The sequence below is a fragment of the Pteropus vampyrus genome, unplaced genomic scaffold (assembly GCF_000151845.1).
Source record: "Pteropus vampyrus isolate Shadow unplaced genomic scaffold, Pvam_2.0 Scaffold818, whole genome shotgun sequence".
NCBI classification, from domain to species: domain Eukaryota; kingdom Metazoa; phylum Chordata; class Mammalia; order Chiroptera; family Pteropodidae; genus Pteropus; species Pteropus vampyrus.
Window position 1 is genome coordinate 752,058 of NW_011889599.1, and position 21,387 is coordinate 773,444.

General features: G+C 38.1%; 1 protein-coding gene across 1 annotated transcript in view; it reads left to right on the plus strand.

The window, feature by feature from the left end:
* Window positions 1-14,132: 14,132 nt before the first annotated feature.
* ISY1 (ISY1 splicing factor homolog) overlaps window positions 14,133-21,387 on the plus strand; it is a 33,413-nt gene continuing 26,158 nt past the window's right edge. Inside the window, exons 1-5 of the mRNA XM_011385888.2 lie at window positions 14,133-14,405; window positions 16,426-16,448; window positions 17,039-17,090; window positions 17,832-17,897; window positions 18,079-18,121. Of these exons, the coding sequence (XP_011384190.1) occupies window positions 14,403-14,405; window positions 16,426-16,448; window positions 17,039-17,090; window positions 17,832-17,897; window positions 18,079-18,121 (187 nt within the window). The 5' untranslated portion in view covers window positions 14,133-14,402. The remainder of the gene's footprint in view (window positions 14,406-16,425; window positions 16,449-17,038; window positions 17,091-17,831; window positions 17,898-18,078; window positions 18,122-21,387) is intronic.

Here is a 21,387-nt window from a genome sequence, read left to right on the forward strand (position 1 = left end):
TTTTGCATGGAAGTTAAGCTAATTACTAGGAACCAGTGGGTAAGAACCTGGATTCTTGGAAGCAAATTCTTCCTACAGGAGATATGGACTAGGAAGAAACCAATCCCCTGTGTTTCTGTAATATCTGCTGACTTTCACATCCCTGTGTAAACTAGATAAAAGGTCAAGGATTTCACTTATTACATGGGTTGAGGGGATGAAGGAAAGATAAATGGAGGTAATACAATGAATTTTGCATTGTCTAAAGGATAAAACTTTATCTTGCTCTTGCATCCCTGTTAGGTTTTGCTGCTTTTTTGCCTTCTTTTATAATAGCTATTTCTCCTTAATTTCTTGAAGCTTCTTTATCAGTGACTTGAGTAGATCAAAAGGTCTTGCATAGCCAGTTTTTTTAAACCAGGTCCAGTCAAGGTTTATAAATTGCATTTGGTTTAGTTTCTTTAGTCTCAATCTTCCAACAGTTTCTCACTTTTCCTCCTTATAACCTTGATTTTTTTCAAGAATGTCCTATATTTACTGATTTTTTTTTTTCTTCATGGTGTCATTTAGCTTGTTTATATCTTCTCTGTTTCCTGATCTAGAGGCTTGATCATTGGGTTTAGCTCCAGTTCTGGCAAGAATGTTTTAAAAGCATGTAATGTTTCATTACATCAGTTTTACCATTAATATAGAACTTGATCATTTAAGGCGATCTTTTCTTTCATTGTAGTGATAATACATTTGAAAATTTAGTAGTCTATCTCGGTATCCTTTCACTTAATGCTTTTAGCATTTATCATCTGTTGCTTTATGTTCATAAACATGTTGTATAAAAGGAATATAGAATGTAATTACACTGGTTCAGTAAAACCACATTATACTGAGAGTGATAATAGTACACTTCCATGGTTTTGAATTTCTTTATAAATCTTGAATGTCATTAAAAAAACATAAGGAAAAGTTGGTTTTCTTAAATAGTCACATTTCTGTTGTAGTTGTGAGGAAAAATTTCAAAATGAGCATTCACATATAGTTCTTGATAGATTTTGCCTGGGAAGATTGTAGCTGTTACACTTGAGTTGTTTGTTTTGTTTTGTTTTGTTTTTAATATGTTAAATTATTTATGGCTTATACTGCCCCTTAGCACATAGCATTTCTAGTGTTAGGAGGTCAGGCACTTGGTTTTCTAATAATGGCATAGCATGAGATATTTTATCTGGGAATTGAAGTAGTCTGCCTAACAGGAGGTAAGAAGCTTATTTAATACTAATATTCTAATTAGAATTCCATCTAAACTTTTAAAAAAAATTTTATGAGTTTATTTTTGATGACATGTGCCAGGGAACAAGATCTCAGATGTTCTGGAGAATAACAGTTTTGTAGCTTCTTTTATATATTTGAAATTAAGAAGGGAACATAAGGAAGATTACATGAAAACAATGTGGGGATTGGATTACAGGATAGTTAACAAGATAATGTGCTCTTTTGAGTGGTTTTAGCTTATTTCAAAGGCATGTTAACCTAGATACACAGAAACAACAGGGCTTGCTTAAAGCAAAGATAAACTTCACTAAAAGTTAAAATACTTGGGTATGACTACCTGCCATGTTAGGAATTTATGATCAGATTACCCTGTGAGGTTACTTTCCACAGAACCCTTTTTTTTCATCCACAGTTTACATTTTTTGGTCATAAATCAATCCTAAGGATGCATTGATGACCAACTTTTGGTCGGATAGTGTAGTCTCAAAGCAGTAGGAAGGCTCACTCATTCCTAGGAAGGCTCGATATCAGAGTTTTCTCGTTGACTATTTGTGGATGGGGCAATACCATAACCATGGGATCTGAGTTGAAGCTGAAGTTTCCCAAAATGGGAAGGCCAAGTAAATGGAAAGCAGTCAGGTCTTATGACCTTCATTGAGGAAAAACAAAATCCTGGATCATATCTGTCCTGTGAACTATCATGGTCTCAGTTTTGCCTTCTGTCTCATTTTTCTGTATTTGGCATCTAGTTAACATTTACATAAGCTATGAAGAGTATTAACAGTTATAATATTCAGTTATAATATTCAGTAATTATAAATAGTTGGAAAAAACCCAAAGAACAAGTATAGCTCTTATGACTAATAATAGCAGACAGGTGAAGACAAACAGTAGACTCTGAGTTCAATATCAATTCATAGGTATATAGGCTTTGTTGATGACTTGAGATAGCCGTCTTACCTCTGGTGTCAGTGGCTTCTTGTACTCAAGTAGTCTTTGATGTTTGCAAATGGGGGCAAATGTCCATTCATGGTTAGGTGCCTGATAAAGTCCATTCCAGTGAGGTTGAAGAGTGGCTTTTCTTTGATGTCCTTTCCAATAAAATCTCCAGCTGGTAGTCAGTGATCTTTAAAGTCTTTGTCTCCTGAGACAAAGGAAGTGGTTCTAACTTGGCATTTTCTTTAAGTGTTTATCAAACCTTGGCAGTAGTGTAAGATGTCTCCTTTTAATAATGTCAGCTCATAAGTTCCTTTAAGTCCAGCTTAAATGCACTGTGATGCATGAAGGGATGCAAAAAATGAAAATTAGGAAGCAGGGAAGAACCAAGAGGCTCTCTTGGGTTTCCCATGGCCCCAACTATTTGTGTAATTTATAACCATTGTTTACCCATACAATATACTGTAGAAATTTTCATCACTTATTTTACAATGCTTCTCAAGCAATTTCAAATCATAAGGTGTTCCGGGGGCCTTTCTGAAACACCACAAAGTTATTTCTATTTATTTTGAGATTTTAACTCTTAAAACCTCAATGTCTAATGAAAATTAAGAGATAATCAACATTCTTTAGCTTGTACATTTTATAAAACCTCTAGAAACATTTTCATATACATAAAAAGTTGATTATTAACATGGACTTATTTTTGTAAGACCCAGGCAAAGTACATGTTCGTTTTATTTAAACCAATAAGCTTAAGCTAGCTTTTTTTTTTTTTTTTTAAATACTTATTGCTTTAATATAAAGGATAAACAGCCAGATGAAGAGGTACAGAGATTCAGAAGAGTTCGGAGTGTAGGAGCTTCTGGCTCCAAGGAGTTAGGGTGCAACACCCTTCCAGTGCATAGATGCATATGCCAGTTCAGAAATTCAAGCTAGCTTTTATTTACTAAGGATTAATCTTAGATCATGTGAACTTAAAAAGCATTCGAGTTTGTTTCTATATGAGAAATTTAGAATACTCAAGTCATAAGCACTTGCCTTTAATTTTAACAATACAATCTTACATTTACAACATACATTATAGACACAGATAACAGAGACCTTTTAGTCATGAGGAAAACTCACTAGTTCCAAAACAATTGGATCTAAGTTTTGCCCTGGAGGCATTTATAATTTATGTCTATCGATGACTAGTCAGGTTCCAAATGAACTTCCCCTTTTTTAAAATGAGACCAGCCATTTTAATACCTCAAAGAATTAGGTTGACGCCTAAAGGACATGGCAAATTGATCTTTTTATCCAAATTCTCTTTGGAGCTTCAAGAGACCAATTAAATATGTTTTCTATTCATTTTGCCTCTTATAGTTGGCTTTGACTAATGATGTGTGCAAAATTTCGGGCATCTTTATGGGAGGCTGGCTGACTTGGGGCTTGTTGGCCTTGAAGGCACGATTTCCCATGTTAATTTTGAGATCTGTAGAGTCCGACAAGCTTCTAGGAAAAACTAGTACTTAATGTGTTCATCTCCAGATGAGCCATTCAGTGGACATTCCTATAGGACTGCTTTATGCCCTAGAGCAGGAGTCCCCAACCCCTGGGCCGTGGTCCGGTACTGGTCTGTGGCCTGTTAGGAACTGCGCCACACATCAGGACGTGAGTGGCGGGCAAGCGGGCGAAGCTTCATCTGTATTTGCAGCCACTCCCCAGTGCTAGCATCACTGCCTCAGCTTCACCTCAGACCATCAGGCATTAGATACTCGTAGGAACACTAGTCCCTAGTGCCAAAAAGGTTGGGAACCGTTGCCCTAGAGGAAATTTTTCTTTGGACAACCCCACCAAGATTCTTAGTCACCTAAGAATACCCAAACAAGGGCCAGCGTGAGCTGAACAGGTGCTGCTGGAGCCGTGATGCTTTCCAAGGCATGGCTCTGCTCTCAAGGTGCACCCATTTTGGGACTTCCAGCACTTTTCTTTGGGGCTTCCACAGGCTTCAGGATTGGGACTGGCTGTACTACTTACTGCACTGGGCTACTTCTGGTGCTCATCTCCGTCACTCCATGTTTGGGGATCTGAAAAACAATTATCCCGTTGGCTATCCAGTTTGCAGAAGCAAGTATCTTTTCTCTTTCAGAGCTAAAAATTCAGTCTCATTTATCTAGCAAAGATTTTAGTCAGACTCTCAGCAATCCAATTAAAAAGCCAAAATTAAAAATAACTCATTTTTTTTTTACTTCTTTCTCAGGGTTATCTCGACCCTCACCCACCTTAAGGATTTTCTAAGGACAATTTAGTCATGGCCTGCTACTTAAGGAGGCCCAGAATTCTAAGAGAAACTCAAGTTCGATGTGAAGCAGGGGCTTGGTAGGGCATAATGGGCCCTCGATTGTGCTTAGCACTGGGTTCACGTCCTGGGTGGGCTTCAGAATCCTACTGTACTATGCCAAGTAAATGTTGATGTAAGAAAATCCAAATTTGTGGAAAAGATTTTATAAGAGTTTATTTGAGCCAAGCTGATAACAATGCCAGGGAACAACACAAATGCTCCCAAATTCCATCTAATTTTGATATGCATAGCAAAGCTACACTGTTAATATCTTTTAGCTGTGATATACTACAAAGCCTATATCTTTTTGCTTGTATAGCAAAACAGTTTTTAAAAATGGTCTGTGCATTCTTGCTTTGACACTAAAAACAACTGAAAAAGAAAATCCTCTTTCAAGAATTCCATTCCTCCGCAAGGAACCAATACACTGTAGTGAAAGGTTACAATGATGGAATTAACTTAGGGACACAACTGAGGCACCTGTACACATTGTTTTGAATTTTGAGGAGTCCAGTGCAGCATTACACTGGACTGTGCAAAAAATTGCACATTTACCTTTGATCGATAGCGGAAGGCTTTGGGGTGGTTGACTCTAGCAGAAAACATTTAGGTTATGCCGTCTGGTACAGGTGTATTTGTAACCTTGTCTGCTTAAAGTGCCAGAAGTAAAACCTTGACATTTTGGGGATGTCAAAAGAAGTTTTTAGTACATACTTGTCCTTTACCATCTGTTTATTACTCTCTGTTTTGGATGTGTTTGCCTTAACGTTAGTATTTGTTGTAACAGTCTACGATAAACCTCTATTTAAAACTGGTAATAGATTCTCTAAAGGGTTTTGAGCACATTGTTTTTGCAGTGGACCTTGGTATGTAATAAGCATTAGGCATTCCATTTGCTCTAAAATAACTTAAAATATTAGGGGCTACTGTTTTGATTGTTAAGTGCTTGCTATCAAAGCATGTAACTGCTCTAGCAGTTTAAAAGCATAAGTCCTAATGACTGTCTTATGGTCCTAGGTGTTAGTAATCTCTTAATCAGAGATGTAGACATTTGGCTTATATTTGTCAGGGTCAGTCCTGAGCATCAGTATTTTATGATTCCAGTTGATTCTAGGGTGCCACTGGATCGAAAACTACTGGGCTAAGTAATCAAGGTCTTAGCCTTAGTGCAGTTAGCATTTGAAAACCACTTAGGCAACTGCTTATACTCTTAATTGCAGTGGTTTACATGTAATTATCTGTTTTTGCTTGATTTATAATTGAAAGAACATAAATGTATCTGCTTCACATGCATCCATTTTCAGCCCCACTGGAAACCTTGACAAGGAATTTAAATGCCATTTGTAATTTTTTAGTAAATGTTTTGATAGCAAGCTGTGGTATTAAACCTGCCTCCTAAGGTAGCTGATACATATGTAATGGCAAGTGGTTTCTTAAAAATAACAAATGTTTTTTTTTTTTTCCGCACTTCTGTTCCTCCTCTCACTTGTAAAAAAAAAAAAACAACACTCTTCAATATGCTTGGGAGACAAGGGCAATTCCATCGAGTCGTCCTTGTACTTCCCAGTCATTTTGTTCCCTGTTATTGTGGTTCTTAGATTTTAGCATTGCATTTTTTCATTGAAGGTATTTTACAGTATGACCCATGAACCAGAGCATAGAACCTGACTACTCTGGTCTCCCCCACAGAACATTGCTAAGTGACCAAGCTTAGGCAAAAATAATTTGGTGGCAGACTGAGAGGTAATTAATTCAGTGACTTATCAGTAAGAATTCTTCCGTTTCCTTCAAATGGACTTTCATAAGCAGAGCTACCTGCTCTTCTCATAATCCTATTTCCTGGCTTCACAGTAACAATCCTCTTCCTTTAGGTCCTGTTTAAAAATTCTTAGTTGAGGTTCACTTGCCTTTTTGTGTCCCCAATAATGACAGTCATTGGAGCAAGGTTATAATGAGGCCTCCAATTAAAGCGGATGCATGTGGAGTAAAACAGGGAGCAGTTCCCCAAATGGAGAATAGGAGAATCCAGTCATTCTGCTTCCTACATTTATACTTTCTGGATCAGGCCACAGAGATTCATGTGTTAAGCAAATGAACTAAGGATGCTCGGCTGATGGACCTGCTATTTATGAGGTAGCCTTAAATGGTCATTGGAGCCCTTAGAATTGATTAGGAATGCTTACAGCTCTTTTTGAATTTGTATTTACCGGAAGGCCCTTTATCAGGCAGTATGTTTTCAACAACATAATCCTTTAAACAGCAGCGGAAAAAAATTGATTAGACCTGGGTGAATGGTTTGAGGTCAGGAAAAGATTTCTGGCTGATTTAGGCATAAACCCTTTTAGAGGGATGGGCATTTCATCCAGGTGGTATTTTTAATTGGAAAAGTCAGAAACTATTTGTATAAATGATAGGTCTAACACAGATGAGGTGACACTCATCTCCAAGCTGTGACCATTTGCTTGTCCACCATTATTTTGGGTGATAGTTTTCACACAGTGAACCTGAACAGATATGGCAGAGGTCAGAGCTTGCAGTCACAGACCCTATTTCCTGAAGAGGACATTCAGATTTTTGTTTTTTAAACAGTACACCTGAGAGCAGAAGCAAGAACTTGGCACTGACTTTGAAACCTTTGCTGATTCTCTGTTGTGGGTGGAAGAGAGTCTATTTATTTTAGTGGTTTTCATGCCACTTTTCAGAATTATATCACAATTATCCTAGCTGCCAAGTTGATACTGACTTTTTACAAAATTGTTTCATTAGGTTTCTGAGTCAGATGGGTCAACCAAAAAATGTGTTGGAATATTTGCAAAATGATAGTAATATATGGAGGAAATGTGATTTTCCATTTGATGTCATTTTAACCTTTAAAACATTTTTTATTAAGGAAAATCTTAAAGAAATAGAGACAATGAATTTCATTGTACCTATTATCCAACTTAAACAACCATCAACTTTCTTTGATCTCCCCTACCCTTTTTTGATTAGAATATTTTAAAGCAAATCTCAACCATTATATAATTTCACCCATAAGTTTTTAAATCAACCACCGTATTGTTTGACAAGATTAATAATTATTTAGTAGCACGAAAAACTCAGTCTTGTGTTTAATTTTATTCAGTTGATGAAAGAATATTTTATTCTAATTGGTTTGTTTCATTCAGAATCCAAATGCTCTGTATACATTGCATTTGGTAATGTCTCTTACGTCCTTAAATCTGTAACAGTTCCCTCTTTATTGGAAAAAAATTGAATTCCCAACTGCCAGCATTTGGCTGATTGCATCCTTGTAGTATTGTTTCACATGGTTTTATCTCCCAGTTTCTGTAAAGTGGTAGTCTAAAAGTTCGATTTTATTTTATTTTATTTTATTTTTAAGGCAAGATACCACAAGGAGGTGCTGTGTACTTTCCTCTTGCATCATATCAGGATACATATAATGGCAGACTGCCTGCCTTTTGGGGATACTAAGCTTGATCAGTAGGTTCAGGTGACTTCATTCTTTTCCTTGCATTATAAATTCCCTCATCAACCTCGCACCAAAAAGTTTTAGGAGCCATGGGTGATAAATATCTAGATCTATGCTAATACACTTTGGTCCTGGAGAATGATTAGTGAAAGGACCCTAAATCTTTAAAAAGGCAAGCCCAGGGTAGAAGATGCCAGGAATTAAAGTGCGTAACTTCTAAAACCTGGCTAAGTAATCTTTCACTTTCTCCCCCAAAGTCTATTGGTACTGTTGTACCTGGACCTCCAAAACCATTCTCATCATGCAAACAATATGGGCTGTGGTGTCAGACCTTATTGGAATCTCAGCTGTAAGTCAGTTGTTGGCTTAGATTTGGAACTGGACAAGTAGCTTTAAGCTCAGGTTTCCTTATCTATTCAGTGAAAAAAACAAAAACCAAAAAACCCAACTCTTTTATCTTGTAGGATCTTTGTGGATTACATGAGACATTGTTGGTAAAGGGCTTAGCACTGAGTAGAATATTAAATGATAGCTGTTACTTTTATTTAAACTTCAAGTAGTGCCTCCAGATTCTTTTTGTGCCACCTGAGAGGAATACCTCTCAGTATGTTTGGCAAGTCTGAAGCAGGCTGGTTGAACCAGTTCAGGAAAACCTTTACTGTGTGGCCAGTCACTCCAGAGCCTTTAGAAGACAGCAGATGGTGATGTAATTGAAGCTGGTCAGCTGGAAAATGGAGGAAGTGGTGTTGTATGGAACTGAAAAAGCCTATGTCCTTCCAGGGACTATGACAGCTACTTGGCTCCACTTAATTGAGGAAAGAGTCTCTAATGCTGGGAGGGAACAGTCTTTTTAAAACATTAATTCATGCTTGAGCAACATTTTGAAAATCAATTTTTCACGGGCATTTAGATCTTGATTCCAAATTTGTTTTTAATTTAAACTGATATTAGGCCATAGATATTTTTTGGTTCTTTGTATAGTTTATAAGTTTTCTGAATTGTTTGGCTTATTTGGATGAATTTATTTTTTGACTTCAGATGTAAAACAAGTACACACCTATGTAGTTAGAAGTGTCTAACAGAACTCCTTTTCATACCTTTACAACTATTTTGTACACTTTTAGCAACATTATGAACTCACGGCCTTTTACAAATTACTTTTTATTATTTTATGCTCATACTGTTACATCCTTATATTCTGCTAAGAACAGAATGCTCTAAGATCACTATTCTGATTTTGTTTCTTGTCCCAAGACAACTGTATTAGTTTCCTTTTGATGCTGTAATTTAATCAAAGCCCTTTTCCCATGTAAGGTAATATTCATAGATTTGGGGGATTAGGACATGTATGTCTTTGGGGAGGGTATTATTTTTCCTACCTCAGTCTTGCCTCTGGCCCCTAAAGACTCACAGCCATCTTACATGCAAAATACATTCACCTCACCTCAGCATCTCTGAAAGTGTCAACCTATTATCTGTTTAGCGAAACAGAGCAAAGTAAAATCTCATCTAAATCTCCAAATCTCATCAGCTCCAAAGTCTCAAATCTTATTGTCTAAACCACCTAAATTAGATATGGGTAAAAAACTGGATATGATGGGCAAAATTCTTCCTAATCTGTAGTTTCATAACTTGTTTTTAAGTTATATGTCCTCAAAATTCAATGGTAGAATATGCATAGGACACCAGAAATAGACACTGCCCTTCAAAATCAGAGAAAATGGAAGGAAAAATGGAGTCATTGGGTTCAACTAATTTAAATGTCCAACTGGGCAAACGATATTAGGTTTTAAGGCCTGAAAGTATCCTCTGGGCTTGAGCTGCCCTAGGAGTTTTCCACCCTTTTTCATGAAGAGTAGCACTTGTTAATAGCTGAGTAGTTTTATCAGCCTGTTGCCTTCATGTAGAATTTGGGGAGTTCAATAGCCATCTTTGACTTTTTCTTTTGTTGCTTGCAGTTCAAGCTGGCAGTGTTTATGCTGATGTAAAATTCTCAACCTTGTGGGTCTCCTGTGTGTGTCATGGTAATTCAGACCATTAAACAAGAGGCTTCTCTACAGATGTTTCCTGGATAATGCTATCTCTATTTCTGGCTTCTCCTGAGTTGGTTGAGGGAGATCCATGAATCACACACCTCACCTCTTAAAAAAACCATCTGTGTGAATGAATATTCTGACCTTTTGATCATTCTGGGGCATTAGTAAATGCATTCTACCACTCATTTGCTCTTTTCTCCAGAGCACAATTCTCTTGAGTGAATCCCCTAATTTTAGTATCTTGCAGTGTGGATAGGCTGATAATTTCACAAATCAACAAGTCCAGGTTCCTTTTTAACAGTTCTTCCCTAGATTTATCTCTGCTTCTGCATTTTACTGTAAGCATCAAAAAGAAACCAAGTTTATTATATACAAGTTGTGCTTTCCACATAACTATAGGACACAATTCAGCTAAGTTTCTACTGTATAAGGATTCTCTTCAGGTTTCCCAAAACAATTCTCAATTCCTTTTGAGCCCTCACCAGCAGTGGGTTTAGTGTCCATATTTCTATGAACAGTCTGTTTATAGTGTTTTCTAAGACTATAGATTTTCTCTGTCATGCTCTTCACTTCTTTCTGAGTCCTCACTAGCTGAGTTGTTAACATCCACATTTTTACTCATAGTCTATACAAAGCATTCTAGGATTTTTCCTGTCATCACAATTCTTCCAGCCTCTGCCCAATGCCCAATTCCAAAACCACTTCTACATTTTTAGGTATTAGTTACAGCAGCAGTCCATTCCCAGGTATCAAAATCTATATTAGTTTCATATTGCTGCTGTAACAAATAACTATTGACTGAAGACAATACAAATTAAAGTTCTAGAGATCAGAAATTAGAAATTGGTCTTAGGGGAGTAAAATGAAAAATTTGGGCTGCTTTCATCCTTTCAACCTTTGCCTCCATAGTCACTTTGACTCTTGACATCCTTTTCATAAGAATCTTGGTGATGACTTTGGGGTCATAGGGCAATTAGGATTACCTTCTCCACAAAATCTTGAATTAGACCTTCAAAGTTCCTTTTGCAATGTAAGGTCATATATTCACAGGTTTCAGGGATTGGGATATGAACATCTGTGAGGCGGGGAGGGCAGCGGGTATTTTTCTGCCTGTCACACCTGCCCTCCGATGGATCCTTGTTCATTTAGTGAACAGTATTTGAGGCCCTCAGATGGGTACTAGAGTACATATATATGAGTGTTGTTAGGTAAAAGTACTGTCTCTGCTTGTTGGATCAGACAAATCTTTTTAATATTAGATTTTTCCCTCACAGTTAAATGTATTATTCTACCCTGCTTATAAATTGGATTGATCTTTTTTTACCTGTTTAATATTTTTTCTTATTTTTCGATTATAGTTGGCATACAATATTATATTTGTTTCAGGAGTATAACATAGAGTGATCTAACACTAGGATTTTTGTCTTGTGTTGGCAGTGTGTGGGTTCCATGTTGCCCTAAATTAGGATTTGTGAGATTTTTGTGTGAGATTTTCCTTTTTTTTTTTTTCTAAAATAATGTAAGTCAAAGCAGCCCGGTAAAGCAAATTCAGCCCCATGGCCAGAAGTTTCCAACTGCTATCTTATGGATTAGTGCTGTAATCTAATGATAGATCAGAATTGTGGATAAATTAGATAAGGTATTGTGATAAGATGTGTGATTGATACTGGAATATGAGTACAGAGAGACTTAATACTACAAAAATGCTGTTCAAACTTAGAGTGGATAGTAAACACTATAAGTCAGGGCTGTTGGCCTAAAGAGAAGGCAGTGAAGGCCTACTGTCTCTGCCTTTTCACTCAGTCATCAGATCTTACATGCCAGACCTATGCCAGGGGTGGAGGGGGAAAAAAAAAAAGTATTCCAGTAAGGTGAGGCCTGTAAATCTTAAATCTGGTGTTTTAGAGGTTATTAGAGCTTTTACAAAGTCCTGGAAGCCCCTGAGCCTGGCCCAGCTAACTGTACATGGGAGTTAGGTAGGCCACATAATAGATGTGATTGCAGAGAATGGGGTTCTTGTTTTTGAAATAATTATTGAGAACTTTATTTATATGTGCTGCTTTGAGCACTTTATATGTAGTGTCTCCTTTAAAACAACAGCTCTGTAAGGCTAATGTCCCAAATTTCCTGGATGAAGAAAAATTAGAACAGAAAGGTAAATACTGTTATGCTTATTTCACAGCAGAGTAAAAATTAGAGAGGTTGAGGAAGTCATCTAAGGCCACAGAGCTAACAGGTAGTGTAACCAGGTTATGAATCCATAATGTTCTAAATGTTCCACCTTTCTCTGTTCACACTGATCCTGTCATTCAGCAACTCAACGATATCACCAAATACTAAGGATTGTCTCCCCTTGGAGTCCAAAAGTAGCTAACAGCAGCTTCTGGTATTACATCTGTTCTGACATCCAGCAGGATGTATTCCACCCACAATTGCAAGCAAGTCCTGAGACTCACTCTGACTAGGTCAGCTTGGGTCTTAAGCCCAGCAATCGATATGCTTAGGGATGTGAGTAAATTGACTGGCTTAACCTAGCTCTCCTATTTTAACCACTTTTAAAGCTGGGAATCAGTTCCCTTTCCCAGAACCAGAAGTTTTCCAGATGGAATTCAGGCGGGTGGGTAGAGGAAATGGATGCTGGAAGGACAATCAACATAGGTAATGCTTCTTGAATCAAGTTACAAATGATATCTGCATTCTAGAGTCAGGGATTTAATGAAGGGGTGTGTGTGTATACACTACAAGTTTATATATATACACATACATACATGCACATACATATATTTGAGTGAGGAATGACTGCTTGAGAGTTAAAGTAAAGCAACTCCAATAAAAGATCCCCAAATGCAGCAGCTTAAAAAAGGTTACATTTATTTTTGACTCTACAGAGCTAGGTGTTCCAGCATTGGGAGGGGACTCTGGCATCATTAGTACTTCCATTTCTGAGTTCAAGGTGGCTGTTCTCATCTTAACCTCTCAGCAGAGAAGGGAAAGGGGTAAGGGTAGGACATGTTCATAGTTTTATGGTACTAAGTAGCACACATTCCTTTTAGTCAATTCCCATTGGCCATTATTTAATCAAAACTCCCCACCTAGTTGCCAGAGAGGTGGGAAGTTGGAGTCTAGTGGTAAGGTCATATGCCCACCTAAAACTTTTGAGAAAACTTGTCATGGTTCAGACACGAGATCCTGGTGTCCATAAGTACTTGGCTGTCTTGTCTGATCCCAAACCACGTGCCTCCTGGCTGCAGCTGGAGTGCCCACCATTGGTTAGGTCCTCTGGTAGAGGAAGTCACCAGAGGTGAAGCACCATGCTTGAGAACGAAAAGTGGCTGTTACTGAATTCGCTACCAGCCCTCACCTAAATCCCGCATCATAGCTTACTCCATTTCTGACAGCACGTGGGACTAGCCATCGCTATCAGTGGCCCTCTTCCCTGTCTTCCTGGTCCTTGTCTAAGGACTTTCTGATGCCAGCAATGCGCCCGTCACACAATGGACGCATCTATGGTCAGTGACACTCATGTCACCACTCTAACCAACCTTCTCCTCCTCTTCCAGGTAAGTGACCTTTTCTTCCCTGGACATTAAATTTATTTTAAAAGAGGGTGACTTCAAACACTGGTCCAGCTCTGACAGGCTCCACGATTCCTGGAGAAAATCTCAGAAAAAGCACAGGCCCCAAGTAAATATGACAAGGAAACGTGAAGGAATTTGCGAAGCCCGGCCAGTTCCAGCTCCTGGAGAACACAGACTCTTGCTGTGATCTGCCGAGAGGCGTTTCTGCGCTCGCTAGCTGGAGACTGCAGCTTTCATTTTTGAAGCTGCCTAATCCACGCAGGCGGGGTGATGATCCTATCCAGTGGCCCAGTAGGTTTTGAGAATTCAGTCCTTTCAGAGGGATGAGGATGAGTAACTTCCAAAAAGAAGAACCAAAGAGGGGGCCGATGGGATGTGTATCTACAGTAGCAACCACAACCTCACGTAGCCTTACAGACAACCGCGGTGTCGCCCGCTTCCGCTTCCAATAGTTAACGCGAGAAATTTTGCAGTTTTTTTTTTTTATCGCGAGAGCCAGAGACATGTCAGTCCCACTACGCAAGCGCAATTTTGTCAACGCCCCCATCCTTCGAGCGGTTCGATATCCGCACGCCTAAGGAAAGCGGCTTACAGGAGCGCGCCTGCATTTCCTTCCCCTTACCTGGCTAATTCTCAGTTTCACTTCCGGTCCCTAATTTCCGGTCCTTCCCATTTTTTTTTCCTTCCGACAGGAAAATCTGTAGTGAGGGTCAGTTAAATTTTTGGTTCCCGGTAAGGTTGTCTTCTGCTGAGGCCCGGAAGCTCCCTGGACTGGAGCCGCGCGGCCTGAGGGCAGCGCCCTCACTTGCAGCATGGTGAGTACCGTGGATGGGTGAGGGAGGAGTTGAGCGGGCGGGCTGTGAGGGCTCTCGGTCCCATCTGGGGCCCTTGTAGGGGTACAGCCGCGCATCACTGCAGGCTTCAGAGACTGTAACTTGGGGATTCTCTTCCTGCCTCGCTGTCAGAAGTTGGAGAAGGAAACTAGGATTTCGGGGGCCGCGTTACTATCTTCTGATAGTGTTTTAATCTCCATGAAGCGCTTTACGTAATCAGTAGGGGAAACTAAGGAACAGAGAGGCGCAAGGACCGTCTTCGAGTCACAGTGCCTGCCATGGGCTGGATTGTTTGTCACTAAGTCTCACAGTGGAGATAAACAGCTGTCGTGACTTTGTTTCTGGATTATTTGATTTATGTCTGTTCTCAGTCTCCCCCACAAGATATACATTTCAGGAGGGTAGGGTCTTTTTAGCATTGCCCTCTTAATGTCTAATTGTGTCTGGCACATTGAAGGTGTTCAGTAACGAATGAATGAATGTCATAGTCCTACTGCATGAGGGTGTAATCACTGGTCTGGCGTGGTTTGTTGGCTTCATTTGTTCAGGAAGCACTCACGAGGGGTAAATATGAGAATGTACATAGTGCAGGTACAAGGAAGATACTATACATGTGGTTACAATAATATTTTCATTAAGTGAGGCCCCCATAAGACGCACTGGACGCCGTAGTAAGGTTATAGAATAATTCCAATATAGGATTGTATTGGAAGCCATTGTAGATTGATGAGCACAAGAACCAGAGAAACCAGTGGACTAGAAGTGACCCTTTCTGTAGGAGGATATGCCCCAAATTTACCGTTTCATACTGCCCTGCTCAGCCTTGAGGCTCTTGGTTTCTGAAATCTGGCAAGCATAGGGAATCCCCTCTCTCTATTCCCTAGAAGAAGAGAAGGATCCTACGCCTGGATATTACTGGATACAGGAGTTGCTGGGTATTTTATATAGCTGTCACCATCACACATTCATATTTGTGGGCTTCCATCACGCTGGGTACATGTCCTTGTCACTGATCACTTACCATTGATTCCTTGTTTTGGGAGAAGTTCCATGGGAGGAACCATGCCTGAATTTCTAGCACCTAGCATGATGTTTTATGCATGGAGTAAGCATTGAGAAACACCAAATTAAGTATTTAGGATCTTTAGGCTTTAATGAAATAGCTAGGACACAGCTTCAGCCTTCAAGATGATGGCTTTCCCTGGGAGAGCCTCTTTGTTTTATTCCTTGGTAGATATTGTGTTAATTTATCCACCAAGAATTTGCCAACTTTGTTTCAATTGAGCTCACTTTTGCTGAGCATCTAAACTGCATACCTGTTGTCTTCATGTATTTATCTCATTAAATCATCATGACATCTCTATGAGGTAAGAGTTATGGTCCCTGTTGTAAAAATGCGGAAACTGAGGTTTAGAGAGACTACTACTCAGGGGTGGTAAATGAAAGAGCTGGGAGTAAAATTTAATTCCGTGACTCAGCAGGTACTCTTTCTACTTATACCCAGAAAACATGTTTCCTGCCTGACGTGTTTTCAGGGATAATTGACTTGACACTAGTGTGACAGTACATAAATAAAACTCACTTTGTAAAAGCTAGTCTTCCTCAAATTCCATTGCCATGGAACAGACAATTGTGGTGTTGGGTGGAAAGTGCCATGGTAGGTATAAACCTAGGCAAAGGGTAGCAGCCTAGCTGGGAGGAAGTAGGTTATGGAAGAACTCCCTGTGATGGTGATGACACAGCTAAATTTTGAAGGATGAATAAGAGCCAGATCCAAGGAGCTGGGGACAGTGAAGGAGTAAAGATTTTAGGTAGAGGTAGCAGCGTAAGTAAAGTCACAGGATTTGGATATCCTTTATTATTTTTTTTTTTGTTACTGTGTTCGTATGCTAGTTCAAGCATTCTGCTTGTGATTGTGTCCTGAAACTTTTCTCTAAAAAGTAAATGGGAAAAAAAAGTATTTTAAATATGGGTATTTTTCTTCTCATCTGTCTCCTTTTAGGCCCGAAATGCAGAAAAGGCCATGTAAGTATGAACTCGATTTTTGTCTGTAAATTTTATATAACTTAATTACTACCATGGAGCTCTTTGTGTGTTGGCCTTTTTGGTATATGAGTCTTTTGGTATATGTTCCTTTCTCTACATGTGTTAAAATAGTGTTCCCATATTTTCCCATTTGCTTTCTCCATTAGTGTTTACTGATAGCTCTCAGAATTTTAATGGATGAACATTTATTCACCTGGGGATGGCGTAGGGGCTGTGAGAGTGACAGTTGGAGTACCCCATGATGTTAGTCTTTTAACATCTGGATGTGTTGCTCACCACAGTGGTCTGATAAGTAGAGTTTCCAACAGTCCTTTTACACAATGTAAGTAAAGTAGGTACTTGGGTGTTCAGGAACACAGATGGTTTTATAATCCCTACTCTTTGGAACATGGAAACTCATAACTTCTCTGTAGTTTCTTAATCATAACACACACACACACACACACACACACACACACACACACAGGAATGACATTAAATATAATCAGTAGCAGATTTACCCATCAGGGAACTTGGGTGACAGGAAATCTGTGAGCATAATCTAACAGAGTCTCCTTTATTTCTGGTAGGACGGCCTTAGCAAGATTTCGCCAAGCTCAATTGGAAGAGGGAAAAGTGAAGGTTGGTGTAAATCTTCCTCATGAATTGTAAAATATCAAGATCAAATGTGGTAAATCTCCATCCTGAAAGACTTCAAACTTCAATCTTCCTATTTCTTGTCTATACTTGCTGACACAGTTTTGAATCTGTACACTTGAATTCCAGGTGTACCTTTCTATAGCTGCGCAGTGTGATAATCTGGCTGCTTGTTCTTCCATATCTTATGTAATATGATAATTGGATTCCCATATTATTCCAGCTCTGTCTAATATTGAATAATAAGAAGTGGAAGTGCTATGGGGAGCTGAAACCAGTAAATGATCTTAATGGAGACTAAGGAAGGTTAGAGATAAAATGTACCAATCTTTGAATATTTTTGTTTTTTAAAAATTAGATATACACATGTAAATTTATTCCAAACTATGGGAGCCATCATTTCTTAAGTTAATATAAATATGCCATGAAATGGTTATAACCTAGTTTACTTGGCCATCTCTCTATTATTTGACTTTTAGGTTATTTACAGTGGTTCACTGTACTAGATACAAAGCAATGAATGTTTTTGCCTATGTAGTTGTTTCCTAAGGAGAGAGAGATTGTAGAGTGAGGTTTGAGCTTGATGAAGATGATCTGGAATTGAAACTTCAGATGTATTTAGACCATTAAACATTTTGGACTTCAGGCCTCAATCAGTTGAATGTTGCATGAAGCTTGTAATTTTATACAGCATAGTGGCAACGTGTATATTTTGCTTTTCCTTAGGAACGAAGACCCTTCCTTGCCTCGGAATGTACTGAGCTGCCCAAAGCTGAGAAGTGGAGACGACAGGTACATTCTAGATGAATCTGATCTTATTAGAAGTAACAAGTCTCTAATTGCTTACTATCCAAATGGCTCTTAAATCAGAATTCTAAATATTTTTAATTACTAATTTTGAATTATATTTCTTCTATACTTTTAGAGATATTCAAAAGACATAAGAATTAATTACCTTTTACTTTTTTCACAGATCATTGGGGAGATCTCTAAAAAAGTGGCTCAAATTCAGAATGGTAAGGTAGTCAATCTACTTAAAGTGCTTCATTTTCAGATTCACAAGACTTGAGACTTCTACACTCCTTTCTCCATAATCAACAAAAAAAGCAGAAAATCAGTAAAGACATAGAAGAACTGAACAATACTATCACCAATTTGACCTAGCTGACGTTTATTGAGCACTCTACCTGACAACACTTCACCTAACATAAAACAAGACAATTTCTTTTTTTCAAGAGTACAAGGAACATTCACCAAAATAGAATATATTCTGGGCTATAAAATAATTGAAATCATACAAAGTATGTTCTCTGATTATAATAGATTAACATAGAAATCAGCAACAGAAATATCTGGAAAATTCCCAAATATATGGAAATTAAACAGCATACTTCTAAACCACCCCTTTGTCAAGAGGAAACCAAAAAGAGATTAGAAAGTTTTTTGGAGGGGATACATGATTTATTTTTATTTTTAAAAAATATATACATATTTTATTTTTCAATTACAGTTGACATACAATATTATATTACTGTTGTGTGTACAACATAGTGATTAGACATTTATGTAACTTACAAAGTGATCAGCCCAATAAGTCAAGTACCCATCTGACGCCATGCATAGTTATTACAGTATCATTGACTATACTCCCTATGCTGTACTTTACATCCCTGTGACTATTTTTATAACTGCCAATACTGTCCCCTTTTTCACCCATCGTCCCAAGCGCCCTCCCATCTGGCAGCCATCAATTTGTTCTTCGTATCTACGAATTTGTTTGTTTTGTTTGTTTGTTTTGTTTTTTAGATTGCACATATAAGTGAAATCATATGGTATTTGTCTTTCTCTGACTTATTTCATTTAGCATAATACCCTCTAGGTCCATCCAAGCTGTAGCAAATGGTAATATTTCATTCTTCTTATGTCCAAGTAATGCCTCTTCTTTATCCATTCGTCTGTCGATGGGCATTTAGGTTTCTTCCATATCTTGGCTATTGTAAATAATGCTGCAGTGAACACAGGGATGCATCTGTCTTTTTGAACTGGTGTTTTGGATTTTTTTGGATAAATACCCAAAAGTGGAATTGCTGGGTCATATGGTAGTTCTACTTTTAATTTTTTGAGGTACCTCCATGCCGTTTTCCATAGCGGCTGTACCAATTTACATGAGGGTTCCCTTTCCTCCACATCCTTGCCAATGCTTGTTTGTTGATTTATTGATGATAGCCGGCCTGATGGGTGTGAGGTGATATCTTGTTGTAGTTTCAGTTTGCATCTGCCTGATGATTAGCGATGCTGAGTATCTATCTGTTTATCTATCTGTTCATATGTCTGTTGGCCATCTGTATGTCCTCTTTGGAGAAATGTCTATTTGGGTCCTCTGCCCATTTTTTAATTGGATTGTTTGTTTTTTGGGAGTTAAAGTCTATCAGTTTCTTATATATTTTGGGTATTAGCCCTTATTGGATGTATCATTTGTGAATATCTCCTCCCATTCAGTAGATGTCTTTCTGTTTTGTCGACGGTTTCCATTGCTGTACAGAAACCTTTTAGTTTGATGTGGTCCCATTTGTTTTTCTTTTGTTTCCTTCACCCGAGGAGACATATCCAAAAAGATACTGCTAAGAGTGTTATCACAGAGTTGACTGCCCATGTTTTCTTCTAGGAGTTTTATGGTTTTGGGTCTTATATTTAAGCCTTTAATCCATTTTGAGTTTATTCTTGCATACGGTATAAGAAAGTGGTCTAGTCTCATTTTTCCACGTGTATCTGTCCCGTTTTCCCAACACCTTTTATTGAAGAGACTGTCTTTACCCCATTGTATATTCTTACTGCCTTTGTCATAGATTAATTAATCATAAAGGCTGGATTTATTTCTGAGCTCTCTGTTCTGTTCCATTGATCTTTGTGTCTGTTTTTATGCCAGTTTTGATTACTGTAGCCTCGTGATATAGTTTGATATCAGGTAGCCTGATACTTCCAACTTTGTTCTTTTTCCTCAAGATTGTTTTGTCTATTCGGGGTCTTTTGTGGTTCCATACAAATTTTAGGATTATTTGTGCTAGTTCTGTGAAAAATGCCATTGGTATTTTGATAGGGATTGTATTGAATCTGTAGATTACCTTGGGTAGCATGGACATTTTAACGATGGTAATTCTTCCTATCCATGAGCACGGTATATGCTTCCATTTATTTGTATCTTTTTTAGTTTCTTTCTTCAGTGTCTCATAGTTTTCCGAGTATAGGTCTTTTAATCTCCTTGATTAAATTTATCCCTAGGTATTTTATTCTTTTTGATGCAGCTGTAAATGAGATTGTTTTCTTAATTTTCCTTTCCGATAATTCATTATTAGTGTACAAAAATGCAACCAGTTTCTGAATTTCTGAATACTAATTTTATATCCTGTTACGCTACCAAATTCGTTTATAAGTTCCAATAGTTTTTTGGTGGACTCTTTAGGGTTCTCTCTATATAGTATGTCATCAATAAATAATGACAGTTTTACTTCTTCCTTTCCAATTTGGATGCCTTTTATTTATTTGTTTGTTTGTTTGTTTGTTTGTCCATTTGTTGTGGCTAGGACTTCCAGTACTCTGTTGAATAAAAGTGGTGAAAGTGGACATCGGTGTCTTGTTCCTGATCTTAACGAAAAAGCTTTCAGCTTTTCACTGTTGGGTATGATATTAGCTGTGGGTTTGTCATATACAGCCTTTATTATGTTGAGGTACGCTTCCTCTGTCCTCATGTGAGAGTTTTTATCATAAATGGTTGTTGGATTTTGTCTAGTGCTTTTCTGCACCTATTGTTATGATCATATGATTTTTATCCTTCATTTTGTTGATGTGGTGTATCACATTCCCAGGATCCTAGGAATAAATCCCACCTGATTGTAGTTTATGATCTTTTTAATGTACTGCCGAACTTGGTTTGCCAATATTTCGTTGAGGATTTTTGTGTCTATGTTCATCAGGGCTATTGGCCTATAATTTCCTTGCAGTGTTCTTATATCAGGGCAATGCTTGCCTATTAAAATAAATGAGTTTGAGTTCCCTCCTCTTCATTTTTTTATAACAGTTTGAGAAGGATCAGCATTAATTCTTCTTTGAATGTTTGGTAAAATTCACCTGTAAAGTCATCTGGTCCAGGACTGTTGTTCGTTGGGAGTTTTTTGATTAGTGATTCAGTTTTGTTGGTAGTTGTCAGTCTGTTCAGATTTTCTCTTTCTTCCTGATTCAGTCTTGGAAGGTTGTATGTTTCTAGGAATTTGTGTATTTCTTCCAG